The following is an 18337-nucleotide window of genomic DNA, read 5'->3' as shown; positions in this document are numbered from 1 at the left end:
AATACTCTTATTTTTGCAGCAAGCTAATATTAATGATGGAAACTGATAACTTTTGCAATTTACTTTTATAGCTAAGGATCCAAAAAGTTCTTTAATTTTATAGGTATAAATAAGCATGTTTGGAAAGTAAAACATTTCACCTGAGTAACTAATGAAGTTCCAAAAACTCTATTACAGCTACTAGTGCTCTTAATCCCAATGTAGCTGTAGATCAAAACCCCCATTATTTTAACTATACGTTGGTGGTATTAAAATACACAGTGCTAAACAAAGATACTGTTTATGAATGTATGATACTGTTATGAATGTATGTATGCCCAAATGACTTATCCATAAAAGATAGTCATGCAGCTCCGCTTATTACTTAGGGATATTAGTATAAGTTGTGTTACACCTTCTAAATGCAGTCATTTGGTGGAAAAAGAATTCTTTTGACAATTTAAGTGGAGCAAAAGTGTCATAGTCACAATACTTCTGTGATGAGACTTGTCAGATATGTGTACTGTCAAGTATTGGAGTAGGGTCAGCAAAATAAATACCAACAGTATGAACAGAATTAAGAGAAGCTGGAAATATTAATATTATAACATACTATAACTTAATATTTCAAAGACTTTGTTGTATACCTGCATACTCGCAGTTGGCTTTGTAAATACGTAATTAAATATTCAGCATGCGCTCTTTTTGCCCACTGCGTAGGGAAATTTTTTTGGTTGTTAAAACTTCCACCTTACCTCAAACTTTGATCTGTATCAGTATTTTAATAAGGTGAAGTCCAGTGTAACAGTTTGACATAGAAGAATTCCATTTCTTCATCTTATGAGAAGAATATTTGTTGAGCATTCGTCTAGTGATTGATATAACCATATCTTTTTTTGTGTGTGTGTGAGTGCATTGTTTTGTGACTTCATCACTTTTCTTCCTTTTTCTCATCAAGTCATTTTGCCAAGGGGGCTCACTTCCTGAGCTCTTGCTCTCGCTGCTTTCTTCTTGGAAAAATGCTCTCAGTCGTCGACCTGCTGTCACCTATGTAAACTCTGACCAAGTTTCAGCTATCACTGTATGTGTTCTTGTTGCATGCCTCTTGTCACTGTAAGGCTATTTGCCACTAATCTTGAAAGTAAATTTGAGCTTTTCCAAGGTTTAAGTTTTGTCATTTCATATAACACCTTGCGTATCCTGTTTGCTGTTTTCTGAAAGTTATCCAAGGTGCAAATTAACACACATATTGCAATAATCCTGCAATAGTTCTAATGGAATGAAATAGAAAGATTATCTTGTTCTTCAGTGCCAGAATTATAATCCCAAATCTGCCTAATCCTTGAACCACTAGAGACTTGACTAATAGACAGCACGATTTGGTTAGTTTTCTAACAGATATTTTATGTCTGATTATTTCTAACACAGCTAATTTAGGATGTTTGTACGGTGCCTATGATGCCTTTGATACAATGATGTATATGTTGGTTAATTCTAGCTGTAATTGGAATACCCAAAAATGTAAATGTTCTGCATAAAAAGTTTTTTAAGAGCTGAAGGATGTTCTGGCTATATGTCACATACAGAAAGCTGATGTAAATTTGTAGGACTCTACATATAAATTTAAGCACCTGTAATTAGTCATGTTTTTAAGTGCAGATGCCAACCATAGAAGTGTTGCTTGTCAGAAACTAATAAAATGTAGGTAGCTAATACGGTAGCTTGTTGCTCAAGATGGATGAGGAGGAATTTAGATGATACTAGTGTTGTAAGAAACAAAAAGACTTGACTGGCTGTATAATTTTTTTTTTTTTTTAGTATTGCTTTCTCAGCACTCATCAGAATCAAACTCGAGCTTTCATGGAAAAAATCATATGCTGAAGACATTAAAAGCAATTCTCAATAATTTGACTTTGTGAGGGTTTTAAAGTATTGTGATGTTTAAAACTATTTTGGTGTCTTGGCTTGTATTTCCTGAAGAGTGGAGAGTGAGCTCCATGTTTTGATTTTAGTTAAGATTACTGAGACTTCTAGAATGACTGTTTTGATGACCGGTACCTTATTTTTTTTTTTTTTTTTCTCCCTGTAGGGAGGAGTAATTGTAGGTCTATTCAATTAACCTTGTGCTAAAAATGATGCAACTACCTTTTCCTTGTCTGTCAAATTCACTGCTATGTATGTGGAAGCCTGCAACAGATAATTTGTACAGTTTGGTATCCTTTAAAATGCTACTTTCTATAAGGAAATCTTTGGATTTTTTAATATGGCTTTCACAGAAATTTAAGTTTTCAGCTGCTGAAGGAAGGTGTCTCTCAGCTTTTGGTGTGAATGAGTTGTAATAGCTATTGCCAAACTTTAGCGATGGGGCTTCATAAAACCAGCAAATGGTAACTGCTTAGGAGGATTCATTTGTCTGCCTTCTGTAGCAGGCTCATGTGCTCAGTGTCAGCCACAGTGGTGGCCTTCTCATCAAGGCAATAAATGCTCTTCAAGGTTCATCTGGGCAAACTCTTGTTTACTGTGTTTATAGCCAAGGATGTTACGTGTACGTTACTACAGTTCATCAGTAGTGCACAGCTGATTATACAGGAGCTCAGATGATTATAATGAAAACTATTTGGAATGCAAATACTCCTGTCAGAGTCTGGCTTCAAAAACCTTCCATCATTTTGCTATGACAATAAAAAATGTCTTTATATTTTTCTTTTTTGTTAAAGCTCTTAAGTTCTGAAGCTCCCTTACCAGCCACAAAGGAGCATCTGTCTCCTCAGCTCTTATTTCCACAGTCCATGTGTGGGTGAGGAGGACTTGGAATTAAAATGTTCTACCCAACACTAATTAGAAACAGAATTATGAGAATGGCAGGTGTCATTTGTACATCCAAAGTGTTCCCATAAATAACAGCCAGTTCTGTTTCCAAAAAATTCTGGAATGGACCACAATGCAGACTGCGTGGCCTGTCCTATGGAGGTTTCCAGGACTTGGGGAAAACTCCTGAGAAGACTGAAAAGGCCTTCTAGTTATTGGTGTCAGCACATGTCTTCAAGGCAGTCCTTAAGCTACATAGCACCTGCTATGTCTGAACTAATCCCCCCTTCCCCCTTCTTTCAAAAAAGTAGAAGTTATCTCTGCCGTAGAAATACAGTAAGTGCATCCCATGACTACACTTCTTTTCCTAGAAAAAGCTGTCAGAAGTGACTCTAGGACAGCTTCCTATTTAGGACAGCTGGCAGCGCCGTGCACAGACCTTTGTCTCATGCTGCTGTCCTTTCAAACTTCCCAGACAGCTCAAAAAAAGAAATCCAGTAAGAATAAGGTGTCTGCTCAGTAAGAATTGAATTTATCCCAACTAGTGCTGACTTGGCAGTGCACTGTGTTGAGAAAGCTGGCTTTATGTCTAGGTGGCAGCAGATGCTAAAGGGAAAAGTTTTCTTTTTACTGCTCCCAACAAAACCTGCATGCCTTCCGTATGTTCGATTGCCTTTAGCTAACCCTTGCATGCAGAGCATCTGAGCAGCCCTGTACAGGACTTGCTCCTGGAAGCTTTCAAGGAGGGAAATGGCTGCCGGCATCTTGTTTTCGTACACCTAGCAGCAGAAAAGAACCTCGACAGGAAAGCTCATAGGAGAGACTGAATGCTAAGCTTAGAACAAAGAGGTTAAGTTTATGATGAGTATATAATGTGTTGGTATATCAGAGGAGCTTTGCAGAGAGGCTGGTTGTTCGCATGGGTTTCCCCATCCTTGGATCTCACAGAATGGTTTGGGCACTGCTTGTGCAAAGGAATGGGGGAAGACTTCATTTTCCCCCCCCCTCTGAGAAATTTAGCTTCTAGTTTTTGATTTGTTCTGTGCTGCTCTGAAATGCTGAAGGGAGCCAAGACATTGAGGTGCTGGAGCGTGTCCAGAGAAGGGCAACGAAGCTGGTGAGGGATCTGGAGCACAAGGCTGATGGGGAGCGGCTAAGGGAGCTGGGGATGTTGACCCTGGAGAAGAGGAGGCTGACCTTACCATCCTCCACAACTGCCTGACAGGGGGCTGTAGCGAGGTGGGGGTCGGTCTCTCCTCCCCAGCAACAAGCGATAGGACAAAAGGAAATGGCCCCAGGTTGCGCCACGGGATATTAGGAAAAATTTCTTCACTGTAAGAGTTATCAGGCACTGGAATGGGTTACCCAGGGACGTGGTTGAGTCCCCATCCCTGGAAGTATTTAAAAGATGAGCAGAGAAGGTGCTTAGTGACCTGGTTTAGTAGTGGACTGTTACAGTTGGACTCAGTGATCTTAAAGGCCTTTTCCAACCAAATGATTCTATGATTCTGTGAAAAACATGGGTAGAGTGCAAAGGTGTTTGAGGTAGCACTGTGGTCTGTCAGGTGGGGAGTTCAGCAAGCTAATGTGTTGGAGGGCTTTCCTTATGGTCAAAACAGCAGTGGCTATTTCATTTTTGTTGCTGGCTGATTTCATCTGTAGCAGGTCATCTCCTGTGCGTCTCAGCATCATCTGGGCGATGTTTTTAATGAATCCCCTCTCATCCTGTGGAGGACTTTGGGACTCATCTCCTAGTCTCTCCAGTGCCAAACTCTACAAATTGATTTTCCCCCTCTGCCCCCAACATGCAGCAAGATTGTTCCAGGCTGTCGGGAAGTGTGTGGCTGGCGCACTTGGGTTGTACGTGAAGGAGTTACGTGAATCTGTCTTAAATAGGCAGCTGCTGCATAGCCGCCTGCCACTGCAAGAGCCGTAAGATTGGTCCTGTTCCTGTGGACTCCACTGCTGAGCCAGGCCTCTCTCAAAAGCTCTACTATAATCAATAAGAAATGTTCTTGGGTGAGGTATCTGAGAATTAAGTTACAAAATGGAAGGTTCTGGGGTTTTTTTCAAGTGCTAGTTGGCATTGGGTAGACTAGAAATATTCCCCTATTCTGATATTTCACGGGTAAAATGAAGAAGCTTAAGTGCTGAATGGAAAGCAGAATCTTAATTGCCCTTAGGACTCAAGGAGGGGAGATTTTTCAGTGGTAAACAGCCTTTCTAAAACATAATTAGCATTAATTAACATCTATGCTGGGAATTTAATTAGAAGCAGCAGATTAGTTCTGATTTCTGAGCCGTTTTTTCTCCCCTTGGATATGGCTGCTGTTGTACAGGTTGGAAACTTGTGTTCGCAGTGAGGAGCTTGTCCTGGGGCTTACGGCCCCCAGAGCTGTCACACGAACAGCATTTGCACATCAAAGACGTTTTAAAAAAAACAGAAAAGAACTTTTCTGATGTATCGGGTGCTACAAGCTTCCCCTAGAACTACAGCATTAAATTTCTGTGCTACCACCAAGTGACTTACAGCTTTCTCTGTTCCGTGTTTTACTTATTTTACTCTCAATCAGAGCTTTCTGTTTGTATGGGTCACTGAACTGGTTTCCTTGAGGAATGATATTTCAAAGCTGTGTGGTCTTGGTTGAAATGCTAGTAAAAGTACTTTATTTTAAAAAATTGTGATACCTACTATAAATGTAAAAGTAGTAGCTAAAAAAATAGCTCCCTGATGTTTTCCTCCAAATTGTTTGAAGGGTTATTTGTGGGTTAAATGCTTTTTTTTATCACTTTGGTTATTTGCTGTTGGTTTAGTAGCTAGGCAGTGAAACTGAGTTCTCTACTTGCTAGGATATGCTCCAGTATTGCAATAGAAGCACTACGGAAAAACATAATGTGAAAAGCATCGTGTGTGTGTGTGAAAATATATAGATACGTGAAATACAGAATGAAAATGTAAACACTGAAAGGGCTCTTTCAGTGCAGGAGGGATGTGATTCCTCTGTAGCAAAGCTGCTATTTCTGGTTTGATTTTTGGTTTTATATACAACCATAGATTAACTGACAGAATGGGGTTTTTTGTTCAGTTACTTGTTAGCCAGTTTTGTTTAAAGCTTGGGACTATCTTGGCTAAAATCAAACTATAGTCAAATGCTATATGGACTTCTACTGTTTGTGATAGGGGAAGAAAGCTCTGCTGGAATCTGGTTGGCATTTAAACTTACGGAATTTTAAGGGCTTTAAGCTGAGCAGCTTTTAGAGGGCATGCTTAAAGGGTATTTTCTGTGTGGTTTTAGTTTGGTTTTTGTTTTCCTGGTATCATGCCTGTTGATTTGTGGCAAAGTACTGTATTTGGGTTAAGCTCTATAGACTGTAAACAATGTATGTTATTTTTAGAGGTTTGCAGGATTGTTAGGACTTTCTTTGTTTGTTTTTAAGTTTGTCATCATTGTTCCTTTTTTCCCAGAAGTTTGGCAATCAGTCTAAGCCAGAATTTACAGTGGATCTCAAAGGGGCATTGATTGACTGGGCCTCGAAGGACAAATCCAGCAAAAAGAATGTTATTGAGGTGAATTATTTTATTTAAATGCAGAATTATTTGTACTTTAATTAATGACTTAAGAAATTTTCCCTAAACTTAACATCAAAAATTTTAATTGAGTGTTCTACATGTTTTCCTGCTCAAATGTAGATGTATCTTAGTACCTGCAAGAAATGTCCATTTCTAATATGCCTGTATGGGATATGCTTTTCAATTTTAAGCAGACTCTTATTTACTCTTTTCACTGGTAAGTGTTCTTGAGTGGCTATACGTAATGTATAAGTTGTGCCAGGGAGAAGTTTAATTTGATTTGGGTAATTTAACTTTTGAATTCTAGTGTGTTATTCAATTCTGATGATACCTGGTTTTGTTTCTTTAAAGCTAAAAACCCGCCAAGGAACTGAGCTCTTAATTCAATCTGATAACGACAGCATTATTAATGAGTGGTACAAAGTTCTTAACTATACCATCAACAATCAGGTATGTGTTTGAATCACGAAGGCTCTATTTTCAACGTACTGTTGTTTAGTAAAATAATTGATGTAACAACTCCTAGTGCTTCATGTACTAGAATCATTTCCTGATTTTTCTGGAGCATGGGCAGGAGGTTGAGGTTATGGCAGTTCCTGGTGGTGACAAGTGAAATAAAATTAATAGTGGCAAAGGAAGAAGGATGGTCCACTGGATTAAGAACCGGGAGATGTGGGCTGACCTGCAGCTCAGAAAAGAGCTTCCTTCTGTGGCCAAATACTTGTTATGTCTTAGTGACCTGAAAGTTTCTGATAGAGAGGGAGTAAAGGGGGAAGGATGGCTAAGGGGTTGTTCCTTCATGACATAACTCAATCGGCATTTGACACTGCCATTGACTTAATGCTGCACTACAATGCAAATTAAAAGCCCTGGCAAAATACTGTTATCTCGTCTTGTCAGACAGCATAATGCCAACTATTTAAGCAATAGAAAAGTGATCAAGCATTTGCTCTTGATATTGCCAAACAAGATTTACCATCTTTGAATTCAGAAGTTGGAGGAGGTCTTGGAGAAAATATTCCTCTTATATCAAGTTGACTTCATGTATATTCTTAATGTTTATAGTTACAGGCCTGGCTGCTGCCCATAAGCTGCATTTATGTTGCTTTCCATGCAGTCAGTGGTCTTCATTTCTCTTGGCTCTGATGGTGTTTTCCACCCAAACACAGCAGGCTAGTATGGATGGTTTAGTTTGAGTGCTCAGGGTTTAGGCTCCTAATCTGCTGCTCTCTCCTAGTATGAAAATGTCATGACGCCTAATAACCAGGCAAAGCAGTCACTCAGCGATACCCTTCTCCTGTCTGCCCTGTGTAACGCAACTGAGGCCACTTCTTCCCTGCTTAAATATAAAGGAAGATGGAAAGGCTGAGATACAGCTGAGATGAGACCGAGGTATCGCATGTTAAGTTGAGGAAGTGAGTGGTGGAATAGGGAGAGTTTATCACCACTCTGGAGCAAACGGTGACGTGTTACCCCTGGGAGCTGGTAGCCAAGAGACCTAAGATTACAAGGAAAAGTTCAAAGTGTATGTTATTACACTACCTGATAATTTGGAGCCCTGAAGCTTTGGCTACAAAAATCCATCAGATCTGAAGCAAACTTCGGATTTTCAGAACTTTATGGTAATAGTAGCTGTGAGTCTTTTTCCCAGGACAGCTATGGTTAGTTCTAGTGCGATGAGATCTTCAAAAGAGGGTACAGCTTAGGTTCTGGTCTCTCTGCTCCTTCAGGCTGCTGTTGTGGCAATATGCTGTACAAGAGGAATAGCTATCCGCTCATTCAGCGCTCTGGAGTACACAACCTTGCCTTGTTTTTTACAATGTCCTTCCTCGTAACAAAAGATGCTGTACGGTCAGATTTTTGTAACTGCGTAGAAGTCAAGTTCACCTTAGTGGAAGTAAAGTAAGAAATACACGATTTTGGGAGGGACTATGTTGCACTGAGACCAGAGGAAGTTTCTTTTCCTGTTTCCTGGTGTGTCTGAAGTCACGTGCGTAGCATAGGTGCGAGGCTGTGGGTGGGCAGTTTCACAGACTTGGGTATTTGCCTCTGCACTACATGATCCACATTTTCTCTTGACTCTGGTTAATGAGAACATGCTGAGAGAGCAATAACACAGGGCAAGGATTTTAGGCCCTGGTGTATTTAGTTTCTCAGAATGAATTCAGTGTATGTTTTGACAGTGGTGAAATTTTCCAACTGGCAATTCTGTTTTCTGTTACAGAAAATTCCAATTACAGAAGTTAGAAATAGGGTAAATGCTCTAGAAGTGTTTTGTAGAGCCTGTTAACTAGACCATGTAAATGAAATAGCCGATGTTTGTCTAGTAGATTTGAAAAAAACATTAATATTGTTTATTGGTTGATAAGTTTTATCATGAAAGGCTGGTTGTACTTTGTTCAGTGTCCAGCAAAACTTTCTTTATTGGGTCTTATGATCTAATAGTGTTTCTCAAAGATATTCCCCCTGCCAGTGAGAATAGTATTATCTCTGAAGAGATTTTTAGCATCTACAGTTCAGGAAGAACCCACTGAGTATTATTTTAGGGGGGAAAAAATGTATACTGTAGAACTGTCTCCAGAAAATGTGGTGTTAATGCTATATTCTATGAATTGGTAAGCTGACCACTGTATCTTCTTAAATCTAATAGGTAGTAGAGTCTGATGAAGCATTAGAAGATGATGTACCAGATTCCCCTGGAGTGGAAAAACAAGACAAAGAGAAAGAGAATAAAGACTCTAAGAAACTTCGTTGTGAGTTGAAAATTTTCCATTAATGGATTTTAGCAATGGCAATTTTTATTTTTTGCATCTTCTGTATTACGTATAAATAGAATTCAAAAGGACAGTTAGAAGTGAAACTACTCAAGTTCGAAAACAGGCTTTAATATAGTTCATTCTACGTATTGGTGCCAGTTAGTAAGTTTTCTTCCATGTTTTATTAAGCATACTTTAAAAAAAAAAAAAAGAAGCACCAAATGTCTTTAGCTCCTGCTGTATGATGCTTGAAAAATAGGAGAAAATAGGCAGTAGTGAAATGGATTATTTTCAAGGTATTGTCAAATGTACAGAAGTAATTAGACTTTCTTTTTTTCCCCTCTGACTTTTAAAAATAGTTTTATATGAGGATTGTTTTGTCATTTTACATGTTCAAAACTGATTAGAACTGTTTTACTTGGGTTTCGTCTGTGGTACAGCATCTATAAATATTTGCACTATTAATTTAAACTGCAATTTCGCTGAGTTGCTGATGAGGTTATATTGTCTCATTTAGAGAAACTAAGCAATTTTAATGACACCTTCAGAATTTTATAGTTAAATTTCTTTTAGCCACAGAAATTTCTTCCTGTGCACAGAAATAACATTAATCAGGCAGACTATTTTCTGTCTTTTACTTCCAGGCCTTATATGTAATTTGCAAGAAAGTATTTATTTCTTTAAACATAGTTAAATTAATGAAAGGCAAGATTGGTTTTGAAACATAGCTGTACTTTTTTTAATTCCACACCAATTACATATGTAAGGTACCTTTTAGTTAGTTTCACAGGCAAACTCAGTTTTATAAGTTTTTTGTAACAGGGTTGTCTCTTGGTTTGAAAAATGGATGCTATTTACAAGGAGTTCCAAAAGGTTAAGGAAAAAAATTTGGATGCAGTGCAAATTTGAATAGGTTTTTAATGTGGTTTGGAGCTTAAATTTTTCTTTTTTTTTTTTTTTTTTTTTTTTTTTTAAATGCTGTTTCCTTGTGAGATAAATGCAGCGTTGATTCTGTGGATATTCATGCGAAATGCATTTCTCCTTTCAGCAGTGAAAACACCCAGCAATATAGATTCTACAGATCAGAAAAAGACCAAAACAAAGCTCAAGAAGTTTCTCACACGGCGCCCTACGCTACAAGCTGTCCGTGAAAAAGGCTACATTAAGGGTAAATGAACCTTTTTAACAAAGGATATAATTTGAAAAGCTGAATTTAGTAGTTCATGTGTAAAATGGGGTTAATATCGTCTAGTTTGAGAGTAAAGCACATGTGTATAGCTGGTTTCAAAAAAGTCTTGTATAGTGGAAGTGGTGATTGATTGTCATTCTTCTGAGCACTGCTGCTAGCCACTGAACTTCAGAGAGGATGTCCGCTCCTTCAGCTCATTACTGCCAAAGCTGCAGTGAAAATTGAGGGCCCAGGAGCATGTTTGGGCTTGAAATCCTTCTTAGCTAGAGAGTCCATTCAGTCTGCTGTTCCGAGCTGGAAACTTGAGATAGCTGATAATCATTTGTGCACACAAGGGAAGGAAAAGTCTGTTGGGTATAAAGCTGAATGCATGTGCTTACCTGTTATACAAGGGTGGTTTGGTCTGAGTGGAACCAGACAATCATGTACCATCTCATAAGAAATGAAATATTTAGGCAAACCAGGATGAGGCTAAAGGAATATTACCTTAAATGTCTTTTTTCCCTAACCTTTTTTGAATGTATACACTTTTAAAATTGTTTTACAAACAATGACTCTTACAGATGTTGTTGAATCAAACTTAGGAAAGAATTGATTTCCGTTTGTCACATTTGTAGAAATTGTGAGAGAACAGTATTTGCACAGGTTTAAGTTAATGTGTTTGTGGAAATTATTGACTTGGTACTCACCGTAAAACTTATTTATTTATTTGTATGCTTTAGCAGGACTTGTAGGTGGTGCTCTACTAGGGTCAAAATAGCATATGGGTAGGCAAATATCAGACCAAATCCTTCTGTGATTTGCCTAACTACATACTTTAACAGGTGTGCTTCTGTTGCATGTGGTGTTTGATGTATTTGTGTATCTGCAAGTACAATTTAACTGTAAATGATGAGTTTTTTGTTTGGGATAAGGTGACATTATTCCCAGACTTTGACGTTTTGCTCTGCTTTACAGCTTAGTATTCATGTCATGGATCAGTGACATAACTTCTGACATTAGCAACAGTGAATGCTAAGTCAAGTTTAATTTGTACACATGTGTGCTGATGATTGGATTTTTAATAAAGACATTAAGGAATGGAGAGTTTGTTTTTATTTAAAAGCATGGTGTAAAGTTTAAAAGTTGGATCAGCACTGTACAGTTCTGTTTACATTTACTATATGAATGAAAAATACAGAAGTCTTTATTTAAAAGCTGAGTGTTCTTTTGTGGCTGCTACAGAACAAGCTTAGTAAACGGAAAAATTGGCAAACCCAGTAGGAGCAGAAAAAAACAAGTTCTTAAAAAACCCCAAAAAACCCCCAATAAACCACATTTGAAACAGCATGCACTAAGCAGATAAGTACCTGCACTAAAGTTTATTACATGAAAAACAAAATTACAAAATTTACTTTAAGATGAGAGGAAAAAACGTTACTCCTGTATATGTGGAAACCATTAAAGTCAGAGGCAATTGTAGCAAATCAGTTTGTTACATGCTAGTATTTTCTTGTGCTGCCTAATCTGCATTGCTTTACCTGCTACAGCTGCGTGCTAGCCTGGCTTTCTCCTGCGTGGGCTTTTTCAATCCCTTGCTACTGACTCAGCTTATACAGCCGGCTGCGTGAGCAGCAGCGGCAGGACTGAGGTGTTTGGGAGCGCTGGCCTTGTACGCATACAGCCAATAATACCATTATGTGCCAGTTGTCATACAGTATAATTGGTTTGGTGTGCTGTTTGGATTTCCCAAAGCAGTAGTTAGATGCAAGTGTTGTTAATGAATCTGCTTAAATTACTAAACATGAAAAATGGGCTAGATGCTATGCATGATGCAAATGCAAGAACAGTTTCTCTTGCATAAGCTCTGAAGTAAGATCTACTAGATACTGCGAAGACAGACACTTACATACCTTAGCTAATGGATTAAAGAAGAAAAAAACCCACCACAGACATTCTTTCCTTTAAGAGTGTGAGCTTTGCCTCTCTCTCTCAAGACCCTAGTTCAATCTCATGCATCTGAAACGGGGAGGTCATCTAGCATTTGGGTATCTTTGATGAAAGCTGTAGAAATGGGTCTGAGAGAGAATTTTGCTGACAACATAACCTGAACAAGAGGACTTAACATGTTGCTGAAATACTCTAAGACATTACAAGAATCTGATCTCTGCCCAAGCTGATATTCATTTTTGCTCCAGTTCATGATAGGAAACAATCCCTCTGGATTGTGCAGATTTGAAAACAAACCCTCAAAATAACCTTTGCCCACAAATATCTGTATTTGGATTCCAACCTTGCAGCCAGGTTGCCTGTGCATTCAGAGCTTTGTGGTATACAGGTCTTCCATTTAAAAATCCATGTCAGAACTTAATGATGTTAAAAGGTAAAGAGTCTACATTAAAGTCAATTAATACATAATGATGGGTTAAACTGTAGGTGCAATGCAAGATGAAATTTTACAAGGTTTTTCCCGCAAGTGATGCCAAGAACTTACACTTTGGTTAAAGTTTATTATCTCTGTTCAGATTTTTAACAAAGATTATAATAAGTGTATTTTAAACTCAGAACAGGATATTTTCATCCATTAAATTTCTCGGTACAGTAATGACTATATGACTCTTACAAGCATTTCCTGATGGATTAAAATAATGTCAGTAGCAAAAGTTCCTTACTCAGAGACTCACATTTGGGTAACTGCTGACACCTTTTCTTACTGAGAGCTTTTTCTTGCTGGGAGCTGCCGAGAGCTCTTTTCAAAACTTTCCTATTTTCACTCTAATACTGCGACAATTGTATCCAGTAGTCTTTGCCCTTTGTAGAGGTTTGTTTTAACCTGAACTAGTTCTGTCACTTGAGTCCTGTTCCACTGTAAATCAGTCTCTTTACTTGGTTCCAGATCAAGTGTTTGGTTCCAATCTCACCAGCTTGTGTCAAAGAGAAAACAGCACGGTGCCAAAGTTCGTGAAGCTGTGCATTGAGCATGTTGAGGAACATGGTATGGTGAAAGTTTTTTGTTTCCAATTCTCTCTTACTCACCACCCTATCTGATTTTAAATGTTTTAATCACTAAAACGCTGCAGGTTTCTTCGGGGAAAATAATTTGAAATCTCTGTCTGTAGATAGCAATGAGTTTTCAAGTGTGGGGTAGTAGGTGGGATCCACAATGGGGAGAGGGGAGGAAATCTTATCTGAGAACTTGATATGCTTCAGTATCTTTCAAGCTCAGGAGAAGGCAGGACAGCCTTCTGGCAACAAGGCTCTAAGGAAAGAGTATTACAAGTGATAAAGAGCTCAGCCCACCAGCATTTTTTTTTTCAGATGACAAGAGAGACTGTCAAAATGCGGCTGTTCATTTTTGGAAGGTTTAAACATGCTAGCAAAATCACTTATTAAAACTTCCTTGAAACAAACTTCTAGGAAAGAGTTGTGTTCCTGCTCTGTATATGCTGTGACTGTCAGAAGACAAGTCTTATCAGTTTGATGCCCTTCAGCCAGTTACACTGATCGCTGTGTGAAGACTTACGCAATTCTGGAGATTGAGTCAATATGTGGACACTGATAATTCTTGTTTGCTTTCATTGAAAATAAGTCTCTCCTACCTAATAACTGAGAAAAATGATATGTTTGAAAGCTACATGTGACATCCTGGGGTGTCTGATGTAAAGGACATCTTCACGTTTTTCTTGAAAATACGCTAGTTGTGACTCCTGACTTGGCTGTAGTCTGCTGGTTTTCTTGCTTGTTTCTTGCTGTTGTCATTACCCTGTCTCTTGGAAAAGATGACTGAGAGCGGGCTATGGAATCTCCATAATCATCACTCAAATATATGCCAGTCTGTTAATCTGAGAATGTTCTCTTGAGAATCAGGGTAAGTGTTACAGGGGAATACTACATGTGAATTTTAAGGCATCTTCCATGGGAACTTCATTTCGGATTTTGTTGCAGCCCATAGTCCTTTCTCAATGCTGCTGTCTTATGGCCTGGGAGGGGAAAAATAACTGCTTCCATTGCCTTGCTCCAGTTCAGCAGACTGCCACCTTGCTTGTAACAGCAGGCTTTATTCCATTTGTGATCTGCAGTTTGTGAGAACAGGGTTACTTTGCTTTGTTCCTTTTTTTTTTATTTCTTTTTTTATTTTAAAGACAGGACTGCAGTGAAGATAGTGGTGAAGTTTTCCTTTTTTAAATACCTGAGGGGAAGCTGACAGAAATGAACAGCTTTTTTTCCCCCACTTCTCCAACTCTTCTTCCTACTGCCAGTACACTTCAAATCGGTTCTTTCTGTAAAGGAATGACTAGTGGATTATGGGGAAAAGGGATATGTCAGATGGTGCTGGTAACTGTGCTGTGTTGCATCAGACAACTCCTTGAGGAGCTACAGGGACTGCAGGTATTCTGGCAGCACTCACCCTCTCAGTGGCACTGACTCACATGCTGCATTCAAGTGGCATTTCAGTTAAATTCTTTACCTCCTAATCACTTCTGAGTAACTGCAGCAGCAACCACAGAGACACAGTTTGCTTCTTTTCTGGTTGAGTGTGCAGTACTCTAAAGGCAAGGGCTACCTGTTTAATTTTGTAGGCTGTTGGGCAGTGATGAGTGTGCATGCACATCATTCCTTCTCCATGCGAACCTGGTCACTTGACAACCTTGAGATGCTCTCTGTGCATGACTTGATTTGATTTTTCTTAACCATACATTAAAAAAATTGAACATCCACAAAATACTTGGTTCTTGCATGTTGGACTCCCACATATCCCCTGGCTACCCACCAAGAGCATCTTAAATGAGACACCTAATCTCACTGGGGGAACTTGGAGCTGTTGCCTTGTTACTGCTGTTCTACTGTGTAGGAAGTTTTAGAGATTACTTTGAGCTTGATGCTACCAAACCTGTGTCAGCAAACTAAACCTCCTCCGATACGCCCTGCCCATCAAAAAAGCTATTTTAGCTTCAATTTTTCTCCTTTTTTGTTGAACCGAGTGTTCTTTGTTACAAGGTGGGTTTCTTTTGTTTTTAATTTTGCTGAGTAGACCTATAAAGAAGCAGCCTAACTATTGCAGTATTCATACATGTGTAAAGTATTAAAATGGATTTATCCCTTTGTTTTAGGATTAGACATTGATGGCTTATACCGAGTTAGTGGCAATCTTGCAGTGATACAGAAGCTCAGATTTGCAGTCAATCATGGTAAGCTTCCTTCAACTATATTACAACTGTGTATATTTTCAGATTGTTGGAGTTCATAGAAAGCTCAGGAAAAAATACTTCTTAGTGTGTAACTACAGTCTTTCAGGAGAAATGATTGTCTATCTTCAAAGTAAAATTACGTCAAAGTTGCAGAATTTAGGGTGTAATATACATCATCTGAAAAACCTAGCATCCTGGAAGCTTGGTCTTATGTGGAACATAGAGGTATTGCTAGAACACAATTTTAAAGAAAGGTAATAATAAAATTTGAGGGGGGAGAATTATTTCAAAGAAAAAAAACTTCATGCCTTACAGAAAAACAGTAAGCATATTAAGATTCCACTAGCATTAAAATTTGAAGTTAATGCTTTTTAGCGAGATCTGCTGCTGCCTTTTCGTATGGGGATGCTTAGCTCCTCCTCATGCTCTCTGTATAAAACCCTTTCATGTGGCTGTGTCTGTGTTGTGTGCAGTGAGTCAATCATGGTAAGCTTCCTTCAACTATATTACAACTGTGTATATTTTCAGATTGTTGGAGTTCATAGAAAGCTCAGGAAAAAATACTTCTTAGTGTGTAACTACAGTCTTTCAGGAGAAATGATTGTCTATCTTCAAAGTAAAATTACGTCAAAGTTGCAGAATTTAGGGTGTAATATACATCATCTGAAAAACCTAGCATCCTGGAAGCTTGGTCTTATGTGGAACATAGAGGTATTGCTAGAACACAATTTTAAAGAAAGGTAATAATAAAATTTGAGGGGGGAGAATTATTTCAAAGAAAAAAAACTTCATGCCTTACAGAAAAACAGTAAGCATATTAAGATTCCACTAGCATTAAAATTTGAAGTTAATGCTTTTTAGCGAGATCTGCTGCTGCCTTTTCGTATGGGGATGCTTAGCTCCTCCTCATGCTCTCTGTATAAAACCCTTTCATGTGGCTGTGTTGTGTTCAGTGGGAATCGATAGCAGCTAGGAAGAGGACAGTCGCCCACCGCCAGCCTGACCTCTCTTTTCCTGGTTGACAGGGTCCAACAGTAAATTTTGTGTTATGTCAGCAGCTCCTGTTCCCCTCTGGAAAACGCCCTCGGGGTAGGGGAGCTGCATGTAGTGCAGTAGGCAGAGTTCAGCCATCTCCAGCTGTAGTGGTGGAGTGGATGCATCCCCTTTTACATGGCTGCAGCTCTGTATGCCGGCAGAGAGTGGCCTGAGGTGCAGTAAGTCTTTGCTGCTTCAAAAGCAATAAGTACAGAAGAGTGGTTAGGTTTATTTTTAAATAAAAGCTTTTTATAGTTAAATTGTTAACATTAATTATTACTTTTTCTCTCTCAGATGAGAAACTAGACTTGAATGACAGTAAATGGGAAGATATACATGTCATCACAGGAGCTCTAAAGATGTTTTTCAGAGAACTGCCAGAGCCGCTGTTCACTTATAATCACTTCAATGACTTTGTCAATGCAATTAGTAAGTCTGAAAAACATGCCTGTGCTTTTTGTATAAGTTCTGCTCATATGTACAATTCATTTTATTATTTTGGACAGTAAAATGAATGTTTCTGTTACGAACATCTGTGAGGCTTACCTAAAATTGGATGTCAGTAATGCACGGTCTGGTCAGGAGGTGGCAGTATTTTATCTAATATTAGCACTGCAAAACGTTCACATTTATTCCCAGTCTGTTAAATTTTATGCTAAAGTTTTAAACAAAAATACTGAATCTTTGTTTCTACACCTCATCCTTTTGCAGAACAAGAACCAAGGCAGCGTGTCCATGCTGTTAAAGATTTAATCAAACAGTTGCCAAAACCAAATCAGGACACTATGCAGGTACTCTTTAGACACCTGAAGAGGTAAGTAGCAGGTAGAAGGAAAAGCTTTGTATTGCTGATCCTCCCTTAAAGCTAAATAATCCAATTAAAAGTACTGGGTGACTGTTCCCACTACATTTTTCTTGCCTATATTGGACTCAATGAAAACAGTCTGTCAGTCTGTATTTATACAAGCTTGTGGAGCACCTAAATGGACTTTAGACAGCGTGTGTCATAGTTGTGATGTTGACTGCCAAGTCCTTATGGTCGAGGGATTGTGAGAGGATTTAGGGATAGCATTTCAAAATAAAACTATTCCATAGAGAGGGGAAGCACAGCAGCTGTATGTCCTAATAACAAGACTACTCATTAAATAAATACAGTAAATAGTAATTTGCTTTGGACTGTGTCTTTTTCCTGCATCCCATTACTCTAATGCTGACACACACTTTTTGTGTATTTTTTTTCTTCTTTCAGAGTTGTAGAAAACGGAGAAAAGAACCGAATGACCTATCAAAGTGTAGCAATAGTTTTTGGTCCAACCTTATTAAAACCAGAGAAAGAGACTGGTAACATAGCAGTCCACACAGTATATCAGAATCAGATTGTAGAATTAATTCTACTGGAATTGAATTCCATCTTTGGACGCTGACATTTTTCTTGGGAGTAGAAACTGGAAGCGATGGGTTGGCAGCAGTACTCCATCAGAAGGAAAATCTCTTGCTGTACATGGTGTATTATGTTGGTGGACCAAGCGGCAACTTGTTTTTTGCACTTTTGGGGAGGGGAGAAACAGGAGAAATGTTTGACCACTTTAATGCAAATTAAAGACAACACTTTGGATTTCTTTGAGAAGTTCAATGTAAAAAGTGAATTCAAAAGTTTATAGTTTGCCTTTTTTTAAGTAGCATTGGAAAAATGTAATATAGGTTCATACACTGGATTTCTTGGGAGAGTAAAGCTATTAATCTCAAACTGGATAATCTGGAATTCAATCTTAATTTTTTTCCACTTGATAGGGAAAAATCCTACCATCTGATATGGAAAAATTCAGTGAAG

General features: G+C 38.5%; 1 protein-coding gene across 1 annotated transcript in view; it reads left to right on the top strand.

Moving 5' to 3' along the window:
- The window catches only part of ARHGAP12 (Rho GTPase activating protein 12), a 72353-nt gene extending 54022 nt beyond the window's left edge, over positions 1 to 18331 (top strand). Inside the window, exons 10-18 of the mRNA XM_035902434.1 lie at positions 6254 to 6355; positions 6710 to 6808; positions 9009 to 9111; positions 10163 to 10282; positions 13179 to 13277; positions 15394 to 15471; positions 16801 to 16935; positions 17218 to 17320; positions 17756 to 18331. Of these exons, the coding sequence (XP_035758327.1) occupies positions 6254 to 6355; positions 6710 to 6808; positions 9009 to 9111; positions 10163 to 10282; positions 13179 to 13277; positions 15394 to 15471; positions 16801 to 16935; positions 17218 to 17320; positions 17756 to 17930 (1014 nt within the window). The 3' untranslated portion in view covers positions 17931 to 18331. The remainder of the gene's footprint in view (positions 1 to 6253; positions 6356 to 6709; positions 6809 to 9008; positions 9112 to 10162; positions 10283 to 13178; positions 13278 to 15393; positions 15472 to 16800; positions 16936 to 17217; positions 17321 to 17755) is intronic.
- Positions 18332 to 18337: the final 6 nt, after the last annotated feature.

The sequence above is a fragment of the Egretta garzetta genome, unplaced genomic scaffold (assembly GCF_000687185.1).
Source record: "Egretta garzetta isolate BGI_Z169 unplaced genomic scaffold, ASM68718v1 scaffold369, whole genome shotgun sequence".
Classification (NCBI taxonomy): domain Eukaryota; kingdom Metazoa; phylum Chordata; class Aves; order Pelecaniformes; family Ardeidae; genus Egretta; species Egretta garzetta.
Note: the sequence above shows the minus strand (reverse complement) of the source record. Positions and strands in the feature narration are given on the sequence as shown.